The 20,704-nt window shown below is 37.7% G+C and overlaps 1 protein-coding gene across 2 annotated transcripts in view; it reads left to right on the forward strand.

Moving 5' to 3' along the window:
* vps50 (VPS50 subunit of EARP/GARPII complex) overlaps window positions 1-20,704 on the forward strand; it is a 114,430-nt gene that overhangs the window by 47,038 nt on the left and 46,688 nt on the right. For both annotated transcript variants that reach the window (XM_032580316.1, XM_032580317.1), the window contains exons 12-20: window positions 1,116-1,256; window positions 6,909-7,041; window positions 12,834-12,922; window positions 13,044-13,138; window positions 14,273-14,371; window positions 15,505-15,595; window positions 17,427-17,612; window positions 18,872-18,990; window positions 20,419-20,525. In XM_032580316.1, the coding sequence (XP_032436207.1) occupies window positions 1,116-1,256; window positions 6,909-7,041; window positions 12,834-12,922; window positions 13,044-13,138; window positions 14,273-14,371; window positions 15,505-15,595; window positions 17,427-17,612; window positions 18,872-18,990; window positions 20,419-20,525 (1,060 nt within the window). The remainder of the gene's footprint in view (window positions 1-1,115; window positions 1,257-6,908; window positions 7,042-12,833; window positions 12,923-13,043; window positions 13,139-14,272; window positions 14,372-15,504; window positions 15,596-17,426; window positions 17,613-18,871; window positions 18,991-20,418; window positions 20,526-20,704) is intronic.

The raw sequence follows: 20,704 nt of genomic DNA on the forward strand, positions 1-20,704 counted from the left end.
CACATGTATTTACTGTCCCATATAAATGCTCACACTCTTTTTATGGGTGGAAAAAAAGGTGCATAAAAAACCTTGATATTGAGCAAGTTTTTTACTTAAACCCCTCAGCTTATTAGAATATATATTGAATTTTAATGTGAAGAAAAATAGAAATGGTCTGGCTAAGAAATATATTGAATATATAGAATGTATATATCTAAAACTGACAAACTCCGTGAAGGATTTTGATGCTTTGATTTAAGTAATTCAATATGGTTTTATTGATTTGGGCTGAATTGTAAATGAGAAAGGTAGTCATGCAATGTAAAGGCCTGTACAGTGCAGTGGGGAATATGTTGATTCCATCTTACTTACAAAGACAGTCTCTAATTTTTATAGTAATATTTTTAATTCACAAAGAAAATAACCATAAAACAGAAAAGTCATATTGCATAGAAGTAAAATGGGCCAAGCAGAGAGTTTGACCCAACCATCAAACAAACCCAGCAACTGGGCAATCACTTCAACCCAACCAATCAAACCAAACTAATCCAATCCAATTTCCAACCAAGCAAACTCATCTAACATCCAGTTAATCAATTTATCCTAAACCATCAACCAGCCAATCAGTGAGTTTGATTGAAATCCAACTTAAATAGTTTTTTTTAAACAACTTCCTTTTGTTCATTTTTGTTTTTATATCAGTCTAAGAAAAGTCCTCCTACTGGCAAATCTGGCCAACTTTACAGCTATTTAAATCTAACTTATTTATTTTGTCTTACAATAAAACACTGAATATTTCAATTCAATCACTCACTTTTCATGCCAGCACAAACACTTTTACCCTATACCATTACTGATTGCTACACATTTTTTGAGATTTCCCCCTAAAGAGAGCAGCTTTATCAACTAGTTCAATGTGAATTTGGAAACAACAGGTGCAAAGGACAGTCTGATCTGTTGTTTTTCACTGCACAGTTTTTCAATTCGAAACACCAGGTGGACAGGTTGTGTATCCACGCAGCTTACTTTGCTGTTTTTTTAAAGATTTTTTTTACTCTTTTACACTATTAAACAGCCCTGACAGCATCTCGACACCGCTGTTGTCTTACTAATCTTCTTTGCTGTCTCTTTAGACTGCTATGGATCAGCTGCACATGCACTTCACCCAGGCTATCCACAACACAGTGTTCCAGGTCGTCCTGGGGTATGTTGAGCTGTGTGCTGGCAACGCAGACACCAAGTTCCAGAAGATGCAATATAAGGACTTGTGCACGGTAAGGACAGGACTGTGTTTGCAGTATGTTTGTGTAATAATGAGATAAAGTCAGTACTGTAACACATGCAAAGCCTTTGCTTTTGCCGTGATAAATTAACATGATGTATCATTTATAGCACGCACTACTACACATCAAACTCTTATTTTCTCTTGCAGCTCAACCCCTCATTCACATTTGTTTTACTGTACAGCCAAACATAAATATGCTTCATTTCATGACATGGGAATTCTTCACAGTTCCCTCGCAGGGTGAAGTGAAGGATGAGAGCATGTAGCCAGTGATTGAGCGCATGCTGCATTGTAGCTCCTCACGAGATAATTAATCTAGCTCCCAACACAGAATAACATTGCTGTGGTAGCGCCCTTTGTCAGGCCCACACATCTCAGTCGCCCTTTGTCTTTTTCTATCCCCTCCTCCTCCCAAACAAATTTTATTTGCATGCTCAGTAAGCCATAACTTGACCAATACATCACAAACTTGTCGAGAGAGCATCCCCCTCGAGGCTGTTTTAATCCGACCAACAGAATGGAAAGAAAATATGGGGAGCTAAATGTTATTGCATTGTTATGGTGAAGTATTCTTTGCTCCGTAAGGCATTGCAGTGTGAGAGCACATTTTCCAGGGGGTGTTGCCAGCTGTGCTCATGTCAGCGATAGCCCATCCTTTACCTCTTACCTTTGTATTACCTCTTTTTGCTGTCACCTATCATCTGTTGCTCTGTTTATACATGTTTCCCTGTCACACTCATTAAGTTCTCCTTCTCCTTCTCCTTGGCATTTTTCAAGTGCCCAAGGTCAAGTCTTCAACTAAATCTTTGAACCAGTTTTGTTGTTCTGATACCTTTTCTTTTTTTTGCATTCACTCTTTCAACCTCACCTGCAGAGTCGTTAGTGTGCTCCATGATCTCAAGTCAAGCTGTACAAATATTCCCTGCAATTCCATTTTTTTGTGTGTGTCTTTAACTGCCTCTGAGAGTAAGTGTGGATCCGACCGATGGTGTGCCTGAAACTCTGCCATGCTTACAAACAGATCTCAGTCTTCAGTTGTGTTTGATAGATTTCCTCTCACACAGCGTGTTGCCGGGCTGATTCTTCTAACACCACAAATGCACACTGTAGGTTTAAGCTCTCTGTGTTCAGACTGCGAGGATGTTCCGTTACTGTTCCAGCTATGTGATGCTAAAGGGGCAGTACATTCTCACACACTTAAATAAAGGTCCATGCAAACACCCACATGCACCTTATCTCTGCCAGTGAGAAGATTTTGAACCTGTGTGCAGAAAGTATTATTAATTTTTTTCCTTGCTTCAACATCTCATGGTAGGTTGGTTTCTCCAAGCCATGTCTGCCCACCTTAAAATTATTTGGTGGAGACGCAGGGGTAAAGCACAACCCTCATAGAGGCCTTAGTCCTCGTTGCAGACGTCACAGGTTCGAGTCTTCATCTGATGACCTTTGCTGCATGTCTTCCTCTCTCATTACCCACTTTCCTGTCAATTCGCTATCAAAGAAAGGCTATTAGAGCCAATAAAACCCTTAAAAAAATTACTTGGTGCTTGATTGCTTAACTCATTAAGGCTCTGCTTTCTTATCCTATTGTATACTGTAGAGCTATTTTTATAGTTTTAGACGATGGATTGAATTGCGCTTCATGAGACCTTGAATGCTTGTTTCTAAACCTTCTTTGCAACTTTGTTCCTGACCTTTTTGTCGTGTTGCTTGGTCTTCGTAATGTTGTATGTTCTCTAACATTTTTAACAAATCTCTGAGACTTTCGCAGAACAGCTGTATGCATTCTAAGGTTAAATTTGCACACAGGTAGGTTTGAATATTGCTGCAAGGCATTGGGAATGGTATATTTCTCTCCTTGTATAAGTTTTCTTTTTTTTTTTAAACAGAACATGAATGTTGAGGAAATAAAGTCTGGTGAAAAACATGTGATTTTCTGTTCAATAACACATTATAGTCACACTTCTCCCCTAAGCATTTGGACTGGGGTGAGAGTACTGATCTTGTGGAACCCTGGCAAAAAAAAATCAAAGTCACTGTTTGCAGAGAAGAACAAACTTCTGACCATGTTCCCTAGACAAATAAAGCTTCAGAAAGTGTCCCAACCCTCTGAACTTCCTGCTAAGTTATGCTCTTTAAAAATTCAGGGGAAATGGGAGCATCGGCAAAGGTCAGTTCTGATTGTGAAAGGGTCTTATTAATTTTACAACATCTCATTAAAAGATAGTTTCACTTCTTTTTCATTCCCTGGTCTTTCTTTTTTCAATGCAAATAAGAGAATATACTTAAAAAATGCCATAGGTGGGTGGAGAAGTTTGGCTATGCATTCTTCTGAAGTTTCAGCGACTGTAAATTATAAGCTTTTACTAAAGAGTCTTTCCTTTTTGGGCCTGAATATCTTTTGTGTGCAGAAGTTTATTTTGTTTTAATGCTTCTTATTATGTGGTTGTTTTTAACAACTAATAAATTTGAAATTTGGAAAAATCACATTTTTGTAGTTACTGCTGTTCCTAAACATAAAAAGTTTCCTCATTTTATTTTATTCTTAACAAAGCAGTGACGGGCTGTAAATGTAAAATACCTTTCCTTTATTCATTAGTTTTAAAACTTTTGAATGTATTCTTGGAAAAAAAAGTTTTTATCACTGCAGCACAGCAGTGATGACACATGTTAGTTGACTCAGTTTGCCTTCTGCTTTAGATATTTAATGGAAATGCAACAAAATGATGGAGCTTTGTAAAAATAGCCCCAAGTTGTTCAGATGCTGCATGCTGCTATTAGAAAAGCATCTTAAGCTTTGTTCACAATGTTGGGTGCAGTGACCGTCTTCAGTCCAGTTAAGTGCAGTTATTATGTTCCAGTCTGTGTCCGTTGAGCCCTTCAACAATCTACAGACACAGGCATATCACACACAAACAGAACAGCAGAGCGCTTCTGTGTGGGTGTAGCTTAGGTTACTTCTTCTCATTAAAGGCTCACTGAGCAGAAGATCTCCGCCCACACACTGAAACACCTGTCACGCCAGTGCCTTGGCAACACACTCCTGTGCTATTGGTGGCCGATAGAGAACATAAAAAGTCAGCGTGAGAGTGGTCTCGTCCGAACTGGCCTGGAGTTTTTCAATGCATGCTAGAAAGTTACTGAATTAACTGGCTACTGTGCTCTAGTGGTCTCCAACTTTCTTTTAATTGTATTATTAAAAAAGTGTTACAGCCTTCATAGAGACTTATAGTATGAGATATAGTAACGTCAAAGACATTACTTTATGTCATACAAAATATTCTTAATTTCTTCAAATAGAATATATATTAAATACAGTGACCCTCATGGTAAGACAAAAAAATATACATATTGTGACAGCATCTTGGAAAAAAAAAAAGAAAAAAACATTAGCATTGTAAAGAATTTCCTTGGACTTTTTGCCTGGCGTCAACCATAAAGGCAATAAAGCATTGCCTGGACTTCAAGCAATGCTAATAGATCTGAGTCATGCCATTTGTTTCTTCAGTGGCCTTGGAATCTCTGATAAACGTAATAGAGTACATTAGGGTTTCTTTCAGACTGCTGTCAGTTATTAATCTGCTTCAAATGTTTTGACAAATGTTGTGTTGAGAGATTGTCTGATGCTGGTTTATCAATCGTGGTCTCTGGGATTTGAAAGAATAAATCCTTAATACTTCTGCTGTTTGTAAATGTGTTATTCTTGCTGTTACAAAGTCTGAAAAGAATATTGAAGTGCATTACCAAAACGTATTAAGTTTTGAAGAAAAAATAAACATGGCCATTCTGCACCTTAGTGTTTCTGTAATTTTGTGATTAATTTGTTTGTGAGCTTGTTTGCAGGACTCTGCTTTCTGATGGTAGGGCCTTGAACTGTGTCAGTGCTAACTATTGTTAGCAGCTGAATTTGTCCTAATTGGATCAAATTGTGAGTCAGGACACGTACCTGTGCAGACTCTAGGACCAAAGATGCAGAGCCAGGAATATTGGTCAAAATCTTAGACTTTTAGTTAGATTCATTTTTAGTAAATTTTTATGAAATGCATTTAAGTCATAAACTGATAACACCACCTTAACGGTTTTGATTAATGTAAATTGATACTAAATGCTTTTACTCTGTGCACAGTGGTCCTTGCAATTGCATAGAATTTGTAATTGCATTGTTTTGAAGGACACCTGTTACAGGGCTTTGTTTACTTGAAGGCAGTCCACAGAGAATGAATCCTGTAGCACACACACATACTGGCGGTTCCACTTAAATAATAATCCTGCTCCGAAATCCTGCTCCGAAAGCTGTGAACACTTCACTGCCGCCACGGTTTCAAAATCCCGCTTGTTTTATGTTTTAACTGTTGGTTTGTTCATCTACTTGCGTTTTGCTACTGTTTTTCTCTTGATTCACAATAAAACAAAGTAGCATGTAATGTTTAATTCAAATCAAAGAAAATCCAGTTTAAAGAAAGAAATGTCAAATATTTCATGACTGTGAGTGTGTAAAGTCTGTGAATCCCCAGTATTATGTGTGTAAGGCTCTCATCTGTGTTTATTCTGTCAAGATTAGATTTTTTTAAAATCTTTTTTTCCGAAAAGTTTGACCTCTATATGATTACTTATCCTCCCTGGGGATTGTCAAGCAATGAGGAAAACCTCTAGAGCCAGAGGTGCAGTAGTGTTTGACTTAAAAAAATTCTTGGTGCAGGCAGGGGTTTTCTTAATATTTAAGAATGAAGGCCCACAATCCAGGGTGCTACTTAGACAGACAGATGTTTTGAAGCTATGTTTTACTGCTTCATTATAATGACAGAGTGCAGGTGATGATAGCTAGCGATATACTGACTACCCATTGAAAAGTGACATGTCAAACCATTTTTGTAGTTGCTTATTATTGCTAACTAGTTTTTATGTGTTTCCACTTGTGTCTTGAATATTTATCTTTGGTGATGAGTTACAAGTCTTTATGATTGACACCTCCTCACTATCGCCCTAATAATCGGCTCCCTTCTGACATTCTGTATTAGATTGAGTTTAAGATGTTTTCAAACAATGATGATTGGATGATTTTGACAGGACAATTTCTGGGGTTGCTTCAACACAGGAGATTGTCTGTTGAGGATTTAATCTCAAAGCAAGAGTTGTGAGGAAGTTTCATTTTACAGCAACTCAATACACAAACAACCAACCCAAAAAATAGCAGATAAGGGTCTTTGTTGTATTGCTGTAAAATCCACACACCTTCAGTTACATGTGGAAAATAAGGTGGAAGTAAAGCTGGCTTTTTTCACTTACTAGCAATGCAAAACAAGCTAATTAGATGTCATAAAATAAGAAGACTTCCAATCAATTAAAATCTATGGAAGACCTGTTGTCATAAAATATTTCAGTATGTACATTTGTTTGCCCATCTCACCTCAGAACAATTTCAAAAAATGCACTTATTGATTGCAATGTGTGCATGACAAAGATTTAGCCGAGTTGTAGACAAGTTCAAAAAAATTATTTAGAACATTCATGTAACCCTACCCATTAATTTATTTTCATGTGGCTCTTAGAAGTGAAGTATTTATGACTTGCTGAGAAGTAAACAGTTCTAGAAAGTGATGCTTGATCTAGTTTTGTCTTCTTTGCGCTTTTCTTTTGGCAGCACATCACCCTCGACAGCTACATCCCCTGCCTGACAGATCTCTGCAAGGCTCTTTGGGAGGTGATGCTGAGCTACCACCGCACCATGCAGTGGCATGAAGAGCATGACAAACAGAAGGCTGTATCATCACAAGGTAGCAGTGTTCCTTTGTGTAGTTCTTTCATTTCAGAAATATATTTCTGTCTTCTAAACTGTTAGGTATTGACTGGGGCTGCATGATGTTAGAAAATCATGAGTTTGGATTATTATTGGTCAGTGATATGACAATAACAGTTGTAATAATTGTATATTTTCTTTTGTCTTTTTTGTGCGTGTCCCATTTACTATGTGCATTTTGGGCGTTATTTGTAAGATGTGTGGACATCTCTTGCCCTGAGATTCCATGCATCAGGCTGATTAAGACATTGATATGCAAACTCAAACAGATTTGCAACCCAAACAGTCCTTTGGAGTGCAAACATGTTGATATTCCAGTCTGTTTGCTATATATTGAGCAAGCCCTGTTTTGATACTCCAAACCTTCCCAAGGAGCTCCCTAACTCATTGTGGAAGCTTGGTTATGGTTTATCTAATGTGCTTCTTTCTTCTTTAATCTTAAAATGTGGCTTCAGTTAATCTGATGAGAGGAAATTACAGAAATGAAGTTTCATTTTGCTGTGTCCTGACTTTAATATTTCCTATACTTTGATTTGTTTATTGATCTTTTTTTTTTTTTGCATGTAGTTTCAGTTAGGCCCAGTGGTTTGGAAAATTAAATTGAAAGACAGACATAAAAAAAAAAAAAAATTGCACAAAATTATTTTTGCTTTGCTTTTTCATGGATCATATGTCAAAAAGCCTAACGGACAAATGTATGAATAATACAGTTTAAATTTCTGTTTATTTTGAGGTGGAACAAATTACATTGCTTACCCTCAAGCTTTGCACTGCGTTCAAGTTGGATATTTGCTTGGATATTGGAATGAATTCCCACTTAATTTCAGTGCATCTTAGTTGCAGTTTGGAATATCAATGAGATTTTCTGTTTATGTGGTGGTAAGTTTTATTAACAACACATTTCAGCAACAGTATTTCTCAGGATCTTATGCATTCAAATATCACAAGAACACTTTGTGTTCAGAAGGCATGAAGGGCCCCATTGCCAGCAGAATGAATGCATAGACCATCAGTCAACGCTCTTTTATTTCTTTTATTCTTTTATTAGCTATTGTACAATGGAAAGGCTGACATTCTTAATGGAAAATCTATTTTTCTTCTTGATAGGCCTTTCATCTTAGTGCACTAATTACACAAAATCTGTGCTTGGATGTACATGTAAATCTATTATATCTGCGTTCTTGAAATCCCAAAGCTTTTTTTCCGCTCCACATTGTTCATGATTCAGAACATGAAAACACGAAGATATACAAAGTACTCTAAGCGGGTAATGTCTTCCTTTCTTTTTCTCAATATTCAACAGATGCCATCATCCTTGGAGGGTAAAGGACTTATTCTAATTTAACTTTCACCAGTCACATCTATCATCTCAGTATTTGATTGGCTGTCACTTATGTCTTCGGTGCAGAGGTGACCTCCATTCTGGCTTTGTAGTGGTTTTCACCTTTACCTCTTTGCTTTTGGGGAGGAGGTGTGTGAATGAATTGGGTGGGGCTTGTGTTATGTAGAGATTTCTTGAAGAGGCTTTGATGATCCCATTGAACATGGTGTTCTGACTGTACTGACGGCAAAGCTCCAAACGTCCACTACCTACCAATCATATTTCTGCAGTAAGTAAAAACTGACAGGCGCTACTTTGCTGTGATATCAAAAATCATGAGCTTAATAATGTGTCAGTCCCTTTTGTCCACAGGGCAAAGACAGTGAGGTGCTTGGGGATAAATGCTAAGTCAGAGCCTGACAGCTAGTCCTTTGAGTCTTGTTTTCTGTGATGTTCTTTATGTATTCATTGGACATTTTATAGGTGTTTCTTTTTGTCAACACAAACAGCAAATCAGCTAAAGCCACTAAATTCATTTAGATAGCTTGACTGTGAGAAACTGAAGTTCAAACTGAGCATCAGAACTGGAACCAAAGGGGATTTAAGGTACTTTGAACGTTGCATGATTCTTAGTACCAAGCGGGTTGGTCTGAGTATTTCAGAAACTGCTTCTCTCCTGGGATCTTTACACACAACCATTCCTCTGATTTACAGAGAAATGTCTGGAAAAGAGAAAATGCCCAGGTAGCCGTCATGTGGATGAAAAGTTCCTTGTTAGTTTAAAAAAAACCTATTTGTTTCCTGAAGCCTTTTAGAATATTTGTGTTTCATTTTTGTATGATTTATTTAAATCTTGATTTTTAACATTTTGGTTTTCATTTCTTCATTGTAGGTGTTAGAAATTTTTGCAGTTTTATGCAAATTTGGCACAACAATTGTTTTGTTATGTTAATGAAATGACCAGACTTGAAAAAAGTTTCCAAGAATTAAGTACATATGTCGTAACCATGCTATCACTGGCTCCTTTATCTGATTTAACAGAGAGTGGTGTCATTATGAACATTGCTAAAGTACATGAAGTAGTGCTGTTGCATTCAAAGCTCCCTTGGTGTTTTAATACTACATATTTTTTTTCTTGTTGTTCTGTAAAACATTATTCAGTTTGAGAACATTCATTATCTACACTGGGAACAGCAAACAGATGCCGGGTGCTGAATCAAACGACCTGCACAAGCTGGAAAAGAGATAAAAAGCCACAGCATTGGCTCTGTGTGCATTTTTAGTTACTGATTTGAGAGGAAATGAAGTCCTGTTTTACCGATGTTGACACAGACTTGTCAGGAACAAGGCATGTTTAAATTCTATCTTTTCTCCCGGTGTGACGCATACAAAATAAGGCAGCTATCAAAGTAAACCAGCCTGCACTCGAGCCGCTTTAGTGGCATAGAAATATTTCATAGAGAACTTGCAAAAATAAGTTTTGAACTATCAAAAGTGCTCAGGTTTTTCTCTAGCGCTGCTTTACTCACCTATAGAATAGAATAGAATTCAACTTTATTGTCATTGCACTGTCACAAGTACAAGCAACAAGATGTAGTTTGCATCTATCCAGAAGTGCTCTACGAGATATAAATATTTATTTACAGATGTACAAGACTATGTATGTATGGACTATAAGGGGTTATAGCAAATTGTGCAATTGTGCTACATCAGGAAGAAAAAAAATTAGATAACATTGCTACAATCATTATCCAGCCTCTTGTTTGCAGACAGGAAAGCTGGCTGTTCATTTTGTGATTTCAGAAATAAGTTAGGTGGTTTTGTAGAAATAAATTACTGACCTATTACTTTGTCGTCTGTTTGGGTGTAGAATGAGAATAGAGCTTTATTTATACTTGTAATTAGGGGAACCTCTGGAGAAAAGGAGGCTGTCCTATTACCGGTCACTTGTGTTGCATCTGCTGGCAAATGCAGTGCAGTACAATTACTCAATTTGCACTGGCATAATGTTAGTCCAGAGGCTTTTCTCTTCTGTTTCCTGCAAACATATTAACACTCAAAACTTTTAGGAAGAGAGGTGACTGTTAAGAAAGCGATAATTGTTTTTAGATATTTAATTCTGCAGCACTGATCGACTTCAGTTTTTGTGGATTACCTAATCAGTTAATAATTAGCAATTTCAGCTTTCTCTCCTTGTTTTTGAGCTCTGAGCTTTCTCCAACTCAGTTCCAATTCGTCTTCCCCCAATTTTTTTGCTGTTTCTCACAGCCCCGCTCATACAGTGCCATCAGTGTGCTCATTAAATCGAACTATATGTGTCAAATTGCTTTCTCACTCCTTACTTTTTATCTTTTAATGAGTCATATACTTGTTTCCACTATCTCTGTCAAATATTAATAATTTTAAAAATCTGACCAGTGATATTAGGGTCAAGAGAATAGAGTTGGGAATCAAAATATCCTGCACTGCTGTAAGCTCTTCGATCTTTTCTTATTGGAGGAAATAGCTAATTATCCATAAATGTTAGAATTGAAAAATGGTGTAGGGCTGTCAACTGAATTATATCAGAATAAATGCAAAAAATACTGAAAGGTTTATGCAGCTTCTTAAATTGTCACAATACTAACATTCAAGTCTGATATACTTCATGCAATTTCCAAGAATGATGGGTCAAAACAATGCATAAAGTGACATACACTTTTTTATCAACTGCTGAAGATGTTTTTCCTCTGGCAGTTCCAATAAACCTAAATGTAAATTTAAATTAAATGCCATCTCATTTAGATTTTAAATGTTTGAGTTCCAAGCTCATAGACAAAAGTTATTTCCATCATTCCTTGGCTGCCAAATGTTGCCATGGAATGAGAATGTTAGACATTGGCCACCAATGAATAACACAGTGACCACTCACAAAAAGTAACGGTTCAATTTCCAATTTTTTTGTTTAAGCAGGTAACAAACACTGCAGTGGTTTGGTTGTGTTCATCATAGGAGCAGTGAATAGAAGCAGCAGAAAGTCTCACTTTTCTCTAGACATGTTATTACATAGCATACTTGTCTGACAACCTACCAGTTAATTCAACTCTGTCTTGGCCTTGGTAATTTTTTTTTTTTTTTATCGCCCTGCAAGGGGTCTTTTTGTGGGCTCTAGTGTCCCTTTTTCAAAGTAGGCTGACAGGAAAGGGGGAAGGAGAGGGGGGAAGACATGCGGTAAACGTCGTCGGGTCCGGGAGTCGAACCCGCGACAGCCGCGTCGAGGCTACGGTTTGCCTGAATGTGGGTCGCGCTAACCCCTCCGCCACCACGGCACGCCCCGGCCTTGGTAATTTTTAATTGGAAAATTCTGCCCTCTTCACTAATTCTTCAAAATTTGGGGTATCAAATTTTGCATTGCTCGGTCTTTGGGGGAATGCCTCAATGAGTTGCAATAAGTAGCTGTGGTACTTGTATCAGTGCTTAGTATTTATACAATAATTACTTTCTCATACAGCGCCAGGATTGTTTGCATATCGCTTTTCTCTTAATGCATAAAATCACTTTATGAAACTGCTTTTAAATTTGCTGAAGTTATGCTTTTTCAATATTAAAATTATAAAACATTTCAGTTTGCCAAAAAAAAAAAAGTGTAAGGGAGCAAATATTTTCTTTTATACCACTGTAACGGTCAGTTATTACATTTTGTCAGATAGATATGGAATACCTTTTCCATATTTTTGCTAGTGTACAATTTATTGCCTTGTAAATGGAGTACAACCAACCACACCAGCAGTCCAATTCTGGTAATGTGATTTATTTTAAGAATGACAGCTGACTACTTATTGACTTAAAGGCTAACTGCTGCTGGCTTTCCTAAAAATCTATTTTCTGTAAGGGAAGCAGCTTGAGATTTATCGAAGCAATTTTCAGCTAAAGAGGAGTATTGATGTTGCCATAACGCTGTCAGCTGATCTAAGGGGACAAAAACAATGGAGACGCAACAAAGAGGATCGTGAGCTCATGATGGAGAAGGAATCATGTCTGACAGCAAGCAGGACTCGATATTTAGCGGTCGCCCATGCCTGTACTGTTGGCCTCTGAGCTGCTGTCAGTCGTGTATCTCTGCTGGGAGTTTGTGACCTTCATGCCTTCTAGATGTTGAGTGTCAACCAGGGCTGACAGCTTTTCTCAGCTGAGTCATCAGCTGACAGGGAAGGACTTTAATAATCTGGCAGATTTACTGATCCAATAAGGCCGCATTTTCACATTCATGTTTCTATTTATTGGAGCAGTAGAAATGTTTGTATGTATCCTTTATCTAACAGCGATTAGCATTTTTAATCAGCTTAACTTAACTGGCTGCTGATCTAGTTTTAGGAGGAAAACCAGAATGGAAAGACATTCTCTCTGTCTGTTCTTTCCGTTAATGTCTAATAACACTTTTTGGGTACTTTCTTTGATTTTTCCTGTAGATGATGCAGCAGGAGAGCCTGATGAGTTGACTGTGGACCGCAGCTATGTGAAGAAAAAGCTGGAGCATGGACTGACGCGGATCTGGCAGGTTTGCAGTCAAACATTACCTTTTGTCCCAATTCATTAGCTTTCTATCAGGTTCTGATTCCACTTACAGCACTCATCTTTCAAATTACCAAATCCATCCCTGTCTCCGCGTCTCTCCTCAGGATGTCCAGTTAAAGGTGAAGGTGTATATTCTGGGAACGGACATGTCAAACTTCAAATACGATGATTTCATAGTGGTACTAGATGTCATCAGCAGGTACGTGTCAGGGTCGGTCCAGACGGCTCGCTTTCGTTCTGCTAATTGGGCTTCATTCTCTTGCTTTCGCCGTTCCATCCTCCTTGGGTCACATTAATCAGGTTGACCTGCAGAATTTTTCAGTGTTGTCTGTCTCCATCAGAGTACTTATTCTTTGATGCACATCCACTCAAATTAGGGAAATTAATCTACATCACTGCCTAAGAAGGTTTTATGAATGAAGGTATATTTAGATTTGTCATTACTGGCTAAATTTACTCTGATTATATCTATCCTACCATATGTCTATCCACTAATCTATTTTCATATTATATTATTAATAATGCTATATTACTCATTACAATGTTGTAAGCTGCTCGTTGTAGTTAATTAATCAGGTTGACCTGCAGGATTTTTTCAGTGTGGTCTGTCGCCATCAGAAACTTTAATAAACTTCGAAACATGCTAATAATGAAATATCACATGAACAAGATAAAAGTAAAAGCAGACAATTAGATAAACTGCATACCAATTACATTCATTAATCCAATATGTGATTAAAAATAGAAGTTCATGCATGTTCGATAAAATTGTAAACAAGTGTAAGGAAGTAGATGAAAACATCACATTATTTAGTTTTTTGAAGATAAGAATTGTGTTTGGCTTATTCGACACATTCTCCTTACGTTAGGTTTTCTTTCCCTTTTTTTCTGTCTCATGTCTGCTGAGTTATAGTTATGTGAAAGGTGAGCTTATATTGCAGCTGTCTGCTTTCTGTCAAATAGACACACACGGCAAAAAATACTCCAGAGCCTTCAAATTCTGTTTGATATGTCTGCATTTTTTGTGTCCTATACGGGTAAATACAAACACTAATATAAAATAAAATTTACTTTTTTGATGTGGGCTCAGAGGCAATAGGTAATAGGTTTGTACTACTCTGTAGCAAAGTCCCTGTAATTTATCCCAAATTTCAGTTCTTCCATACTCTTGCCCCTAATGCATCACATTTTACCAGGATAAAATTCTGTTGTATTATGTAATAAAATACAACACAATACAATCCAAAACAACTAAGCTCTGATGAAACTTTTTTTGGGGGGGGATTTCTTTTCTACTTTTTTTCTCTGACCTCATCGCATTCTGCTTTTTCAGGTTGATGCAGGTTGGTGAGGAGTTCTGTGGCAGCAAGTCAGAGGTTCTGCAGGAGTCTATCAAACGCCAGAGTGTGAACTACTTCAAAAACTATCACAGGTGAGAGGAACTAATTGTTCTCTACAATAATGTGAAAGTTAGTGACTGAGAAAAAGGTCTGTAAAAGATATACTTTTATATACTGTAAAAGCAAAAGCTTTCAAGACTTTAAGTTGTTCAATGAGGAGAGAACGTTCTATGCAAAATGGTAGCCATTGGCTAATTCTAACACACTCCATCACTTGCATAATCCTCTTTGGAATAAATGTGTAATTACATGGCAACACTCAATGAGGAGAAAAAAAAATCCCTTTTACATCCTGATTACATTAGAGCCTGCCAACCTCCTGAATATGTGCTCACAGTCACAGACGGCGCCCTGTCATCAGAGAGGACACGCATTGATCAGCATTAAGGTTACGTATCAGTGATTATTGACGAAACGTCCAACAATCAGGTGGCTCAAGACAGACATAATGAATACATTTAAGGATTTATGGAGATGGAATGGAGATAATTTGGGTATGAAAGCCTACTTGTAATTGAAAGATTGTAGGATGTGAAGAACGAGTGGCAGATGTCTACACTATTGATGAGGACACCTTGAAAGTGATTTAGTGACCATTAAGTTCAATATGAGTGTTTAATGGTACAAAAATGACAGAAATTTTATCTTTTTCTCTGACTGATTTCCTTTCTTAGTTTAATCATCTTTTAATTCTTAATTCAATCTGCAGTAGGTACAAAATTTTCCAATTAGTGCACGTACCAAGCTTAGTTGAGCGTGCAATTTGTGTTTTTTTTTCTTCCCATGTTCTGTGTTCTGTCACCTCTTATATTTCAAACACCCTTAAGACATAAAAGGTGTCCTGCAGAGTTTAAAGCTAACACTGTGATGACATGTTACACAGTATGAGATAATATTAACTTGACAGGTGAACACCGGGGTGGCTGTTTTGAGCTGTTAACACATCAAAATCTTTTTACAGACCGGACACATCTTTCTTCCTTCCTGCTGAGTTTCAGTGACCTTTTGGTGGTTTTGTTCATGTTCACACAGTTAATCTCAAACTGTCTGAATACAGGAGCAATTTTGCAAAAGATTATATGTTAGCTATTTAACAGATAATGTTTTATTGATTTATTGTTTTTTTTATTCATTGTTGTGCTCATTCTTCTGTGTTTTTGTCCAGAGCACGACTGGAAGAGCTTAGGATGTTTCTGGAAAACGAGACATGGGAACTATGTCCAGTCAAGTCCAACTTTAACATTGCCCAGCTCCATGTAAGTGAAAGTTTTAAAAAAAGCTGGAGTAAGATAACTTTTATTCATGCTTTGTTCACATATAGCATAACATCGCCATTAGAAATTTACATAAAAATCTAAATCTCTATATTTTGCACCTTTGGGTGAATAAGTGTGTGTGTCGGAGTGTTCTTAGTGCTCATTATGTAACCTGAATGAACATGAAACGGCTGTCGTTCCCAGGAGGTATGCAGATTGGTTTTTTTGGGGGGTTTTTCCCGCGCTCTTGGGCAATAGTTAATACAAGTGAAAAGTTGAATGGCCCAGCCTCATTTAGTCCACTTATACCAGATGTCCTTCACATATGATAACCAACAATGAAAACTTTGTGTCTGATATATTTAGCTTAATTTAGCCAGAACAAAAATGATCCACTGCTTTCGGAATCAGCCAGAATGTGGCTGAATTGGTCCTATGGGGTGCATTGAGTACGCATTAAGCTCCCCATTATGTGTGATGTAGCATGAGTGTTCCCAGACTGATTTAAGCAGACCCAGATCCTATTAAGCTTATAATGGTTTATGAATGTGGATCGTGGCATGCCTGATTCACTGTGGATTTATTAGTAGAGAATTTAAAGCAGGACAGGCCATGCTCGCGTCATCCCAAGGCAACAAGCTAACATACCCACAGCTGGCTGGCAGTGCCCCAGGTGATTTAAACACATTGGCCCAATTCTTTGAGTACACCAAATAGTATCTCTCTAAGTATCTGTAGAAAACTTGCCCATGCAAATCTGTATGTGTCGGTCTCCCTGTGACATCTGATTCTCTTCTACAACAATTTACTCACATCTCCAAATTGCACATGTACTTGGCAATTAGGTTGCAGCTAAAAGCAAAAATGTTTTCATCAAGGTGGCAGAATGGGTGCCCCATATACAGAGGCGATTGTCCTCAACGCGGCCGTCCTGGTTTTGACTCTCTACCTTGAGACCTGCTCTGCATTTCTTCAAAACTTCTCTCTCTGCCCCCTTCCTGCCTGGTACCTGTCAACAAAAGTCACTGTGCATCACAGTGTCCAGTATACCATATATTAGGATGAACACATTATTATTGATATAAATAAATAAAACTGTCTTCTTCTTTTTCCCACGTCATCAGCAAAGATTAACGCTTTTTGAAACTTCAAAAAGTAATAATAGAGATAATCATTCAATCTACACAGCTCAGATCTATAAGAAATCTGCCCATTTGTTCTCTCTTGGTGAAAACCTCCTGATCCAATTCCGTAAGACTCTATATGCACCTTGCTTTTAACATACGACCATGATGGAAACATTTATGGTGCATTTGTACAGCAAGTCCAAGCTGTGCAACGATAGGGTTATCAAACCTACACATTTTCCTTCCTTTTTCATTAATTAGATTTCCTCTATACAAACACAGAAGTACTACACAGCATGATGTGCTTGGCTGCTGTCCCCTTAACCTGCGTTCTCTCATATCGCAGAAACCAACCATATTTATAAGTGAATTTTGTGTATTACTTGTGCAGATATCAATTTGTCAGTTTGTGGCAGTAGTATAGTAGTTTGGTAGGTAACAAAACATCTTTCACTACCAAGGCTACCATCACACTCAAACAAGTGTCCAAGGTGCATCCAAACAGTCATGGATGTTCTGGAAATTGTGGTTAAATTTGAACCAGATCTAAAATAAGCTTATTGTAAAGACATTTAAAAAAAATGTAATTATCTATCAGTCCCTTAGTGTTTTTTTTTTGTTTGTTTGTTTTTTGTGAGATAGTATAATTGATGTTGACTTAAGATGAAAATTGTGTTTTTGTTGTCACATTCTCTCTAATCCAGGAGTTCAGATTCATGGGCCAGTGCCGCTCTCCCTCCGTTTCCCCAAGCAGACAGGCTGCCTCCTCAGCTGGCCCGGCTCTGGAGGAGCTGTCACTTTTCCAGCAGTATCATCAGGACGGGAACCCCTTTGAGATGCACATTGAGCACAAGGAAGAGGAGACGGAGGATGTTCTCGCATCTAACGGGGTACGGATTCAGAATGAAGAGTCATCACGGGATTGCAAGTCTGATCTTTTTAAACTACCCTTGCCTGATTCTGAATTCTGTAAAATTCAGAAATAAACAGAACTTTCTGACAACATAAAGTACGCTACAAGATCTCAAAAATAAAAAATAAAAAAAATTAAATAAGTTGTAGAAAAGCAGATGAAGACACTGACACCTGTTAGTCTAGAAAAAGCTACAAAGCATAGATAAGGTGTTGGGACTCTAGTGAACCTTAATGGGTGCCGTTATCTAAAAACAGAGATATGATGGAATATTTTTGAACCTTCCCAGGAGTGGCCACCCAAATAAAATGATTCATGGAGTGTATCAAGGACTCAAGGAAAATAAAAACCCAAATCTAGGAGGGAAAACAGAAAACAGTAGAACAAGAATCAGATCTCTGTCACAGCAGTAGTCTCCACTGCATGTTTTTCCTCAGAAAATATTAGATACTCCTTGATATTTAATGTAGGTCTTCTTTGATCGGCAAGAACTGAAGTGGCGGGCCGTGTGTTTGGCACATTGAATAACTTGCCATACACGAATTCTCATAGTCACCAGAAAATCTTGAAGGAAAATGTTTAGATTAAGACCTTAAGTTTTTCACAAGGCCTGTAATCAGAAGCAAACCTGATTGGTTTAAAAAAAAAAAGATTGGAGTTTTCTAGACTTAAATCTGATTGAGATACTTTGCTATGACCTCTAACAGACGATCTTTAAAACACCCTCAATAGAGCTGAATTCCTCCACAGACATATCGCCAGTTATCAGAAATACTTAATGGGAGTTGTTGCCGTCAAGGTTAAGAAAACAAGTTGTTAGATTTATTGGCAATCAGTTTTCCATGTCTCCTTGTACAAAGCACAAAATTCAATGCATCTTTTAGGTTTATTTGATGAAGGCAACCGTTTTTGTCTTCTTGTTACACAAGTGTCATGTTTCATGAGTGTATTTTTCTGATTTGGTACCTTAGTCAATACAGCCGTCTCCATTTATTTTGTAACATATTTAAATCATTTCAGAGAAATCATTTTTCTCTGAAAATCCTCTTTAGGAAAACAAAACATCATCCTATTTTAGGAAGTATTTCTTTGAATTTTGATCTGAGGCATTATTGAATATTTGTACCCTTTCTACCTGAATCAAGTGAGTTTTTGTTTGTTTTTCTGACATTTTCTCCATTTGCTGAACCTGATTTTAATCATCTCTGATCTTTATCCCTTCTAAACTTTCTCCAGTATGAATCAGACGAGCTGGAGAAGAGTGTCTATCAGGACTACGACAGTGACAGCGACGTCCCAGATGAGCTCAAGCAGGACTATGTTGATGAGCAGACAGGCGACGCCCCTCTGAAGAGGTAAGATCTCTGTGGCCTTATTACAGTGCCACACGTCAAACTGACACACAGGCCAGGCCGTTTTAAATGTGTGTAGAGATTCACAAATCACAGTAGCGCACACTGATCTCTTAAATGTTTCTCTGAAGATGTTTGTAAAGGTGTGAAATTATTCCTTTTTTTTTTTTTTACCCCTTCAGTAGTCAGTTTAGTTCACCTCTGCGTAACCCTGCTTTACTGTCAAAAAGCTTTCAAAAGTGTATTTTCCTTTTTCTTACTACTGCCTCCTAAGTGACTGCTCTATTCTATTAAAGGATGAGTCAGCATTTAATACTGGTGAATGTTTTTCTTTTTTCCTGCATATATTTATAAGCCTATTTAACTTTAAAGATACAATGAATCAATTGCAGCTCTGGAGGTTTTTTTCTATATGTTATTTCTGTTTTCAGGATGTGATGAATTTAAATGGGTCTGTCACCTGTGCAAATACCACCATCGGCTTAGGCCTTCTCTCCACCAGCTCGTACATGCTCCACTAGAACAAGAACAAAGTTCTTTCTGGCAGCCAAGTTCTTCCCAAGAACTTGGCTGCAGAACTTTTGGAAATTCTTTATAGTTTCTTCCGACTGCAGCATTTGTATATAATAGTTGTCAGATACCGCATAGAAGAAAAAGTTGACACAGCTGCAAGAACCTCCAAACCAAGTCGACAAGAACAGAATGTTATATTTTTGGTTTCAGAGACAGAAGAATCGACACCCCTCGCGCATTCGGATCACACATACAGAGCTCTCTGCTGGGGAAAAGCGTACACACACCTGACAAAATGTATTTTTCATGCTGTAAATGGAAAAGTGCAAACAGCAACTTATAGGATTTATTTTATTAATTTAACATAATCAAAAATCCCAATCACCCCATATGTTGTAGTAGAAAAAAAAACAAAAACGCAACATTCTAGTATTTCCTATGTATTACATGAAAATTAAGTTTCCCAAATTTGCTGCGATCCACTGATATTGCAGTGGTTTTAGAGATCAAAACCATTGAAATTCCATCTTCATTCATACAAAATGCTTACTAAAATGTTCATTTTTATTAATGAAAGCAATACTTACTGATGGTTGATCATTGAATGGATTGCGTGACCACATGCAGGTATATGACATTTCCGGCAATGACAGCAGCCAAGGTAATGACTTCTGGCTAATTTGGCTCATTGAGCTTGGTGTCAGGGATGTAGAGCTCCAGGATCATCAGTTCAAAGCTTTTCCCAGCAGCAGGCTCCAGCTGTATCTCTTACCATGTGTAATGGGTTCTGATAGATCAATTATAGGACTTTGACCCACACCAACCAATCGTTTCCAAAGATTAGTGATATTAACGTGAATTACTTTCTCATGGTCTCCTCCTTGCTTTCTCTCACTCTCCCTCTTCTGCATGGCTCAGCGTGTCCCGAGAGACCATAAGAAGCAAGAAAAAGTCAGATTACAACCTGAGCAAGGCCAGCGCGCCGATTCTCACCAACACCACCCTCAACGTCATCCGGCTTGTTGGTAGGTGCTGCACGTACACACGAAAGCCCTTTTTTTCCCATATAACCTTATATCCTCCTGAGGAGCTCAGACTCAGCTGCAGCGTGTGTTCCCTCCCACCCGCTGAGATTTCAATTTATTCATCAATAAGGCAAATCATTGCCGATTGACACGCGCTATGTCTGTGTGACTAAGTTGCT

Source organism: Xiphophorus hellerii, chromosome 13 (genome assembly GCF_003331165.1).
Source record: "Xiphophorus hellerii strain 12219 chromosome 13, Xiphophorus_hellerii-4.1, whole genome shotgun sequence".
NCBI classification, from domain to species: Eukaryota; Metazoa; Chordata; class Actinopteri; order Cyprinodontiformes; family Poeciliidae; genus Xiphophorus; species Xiphophorus hellerii.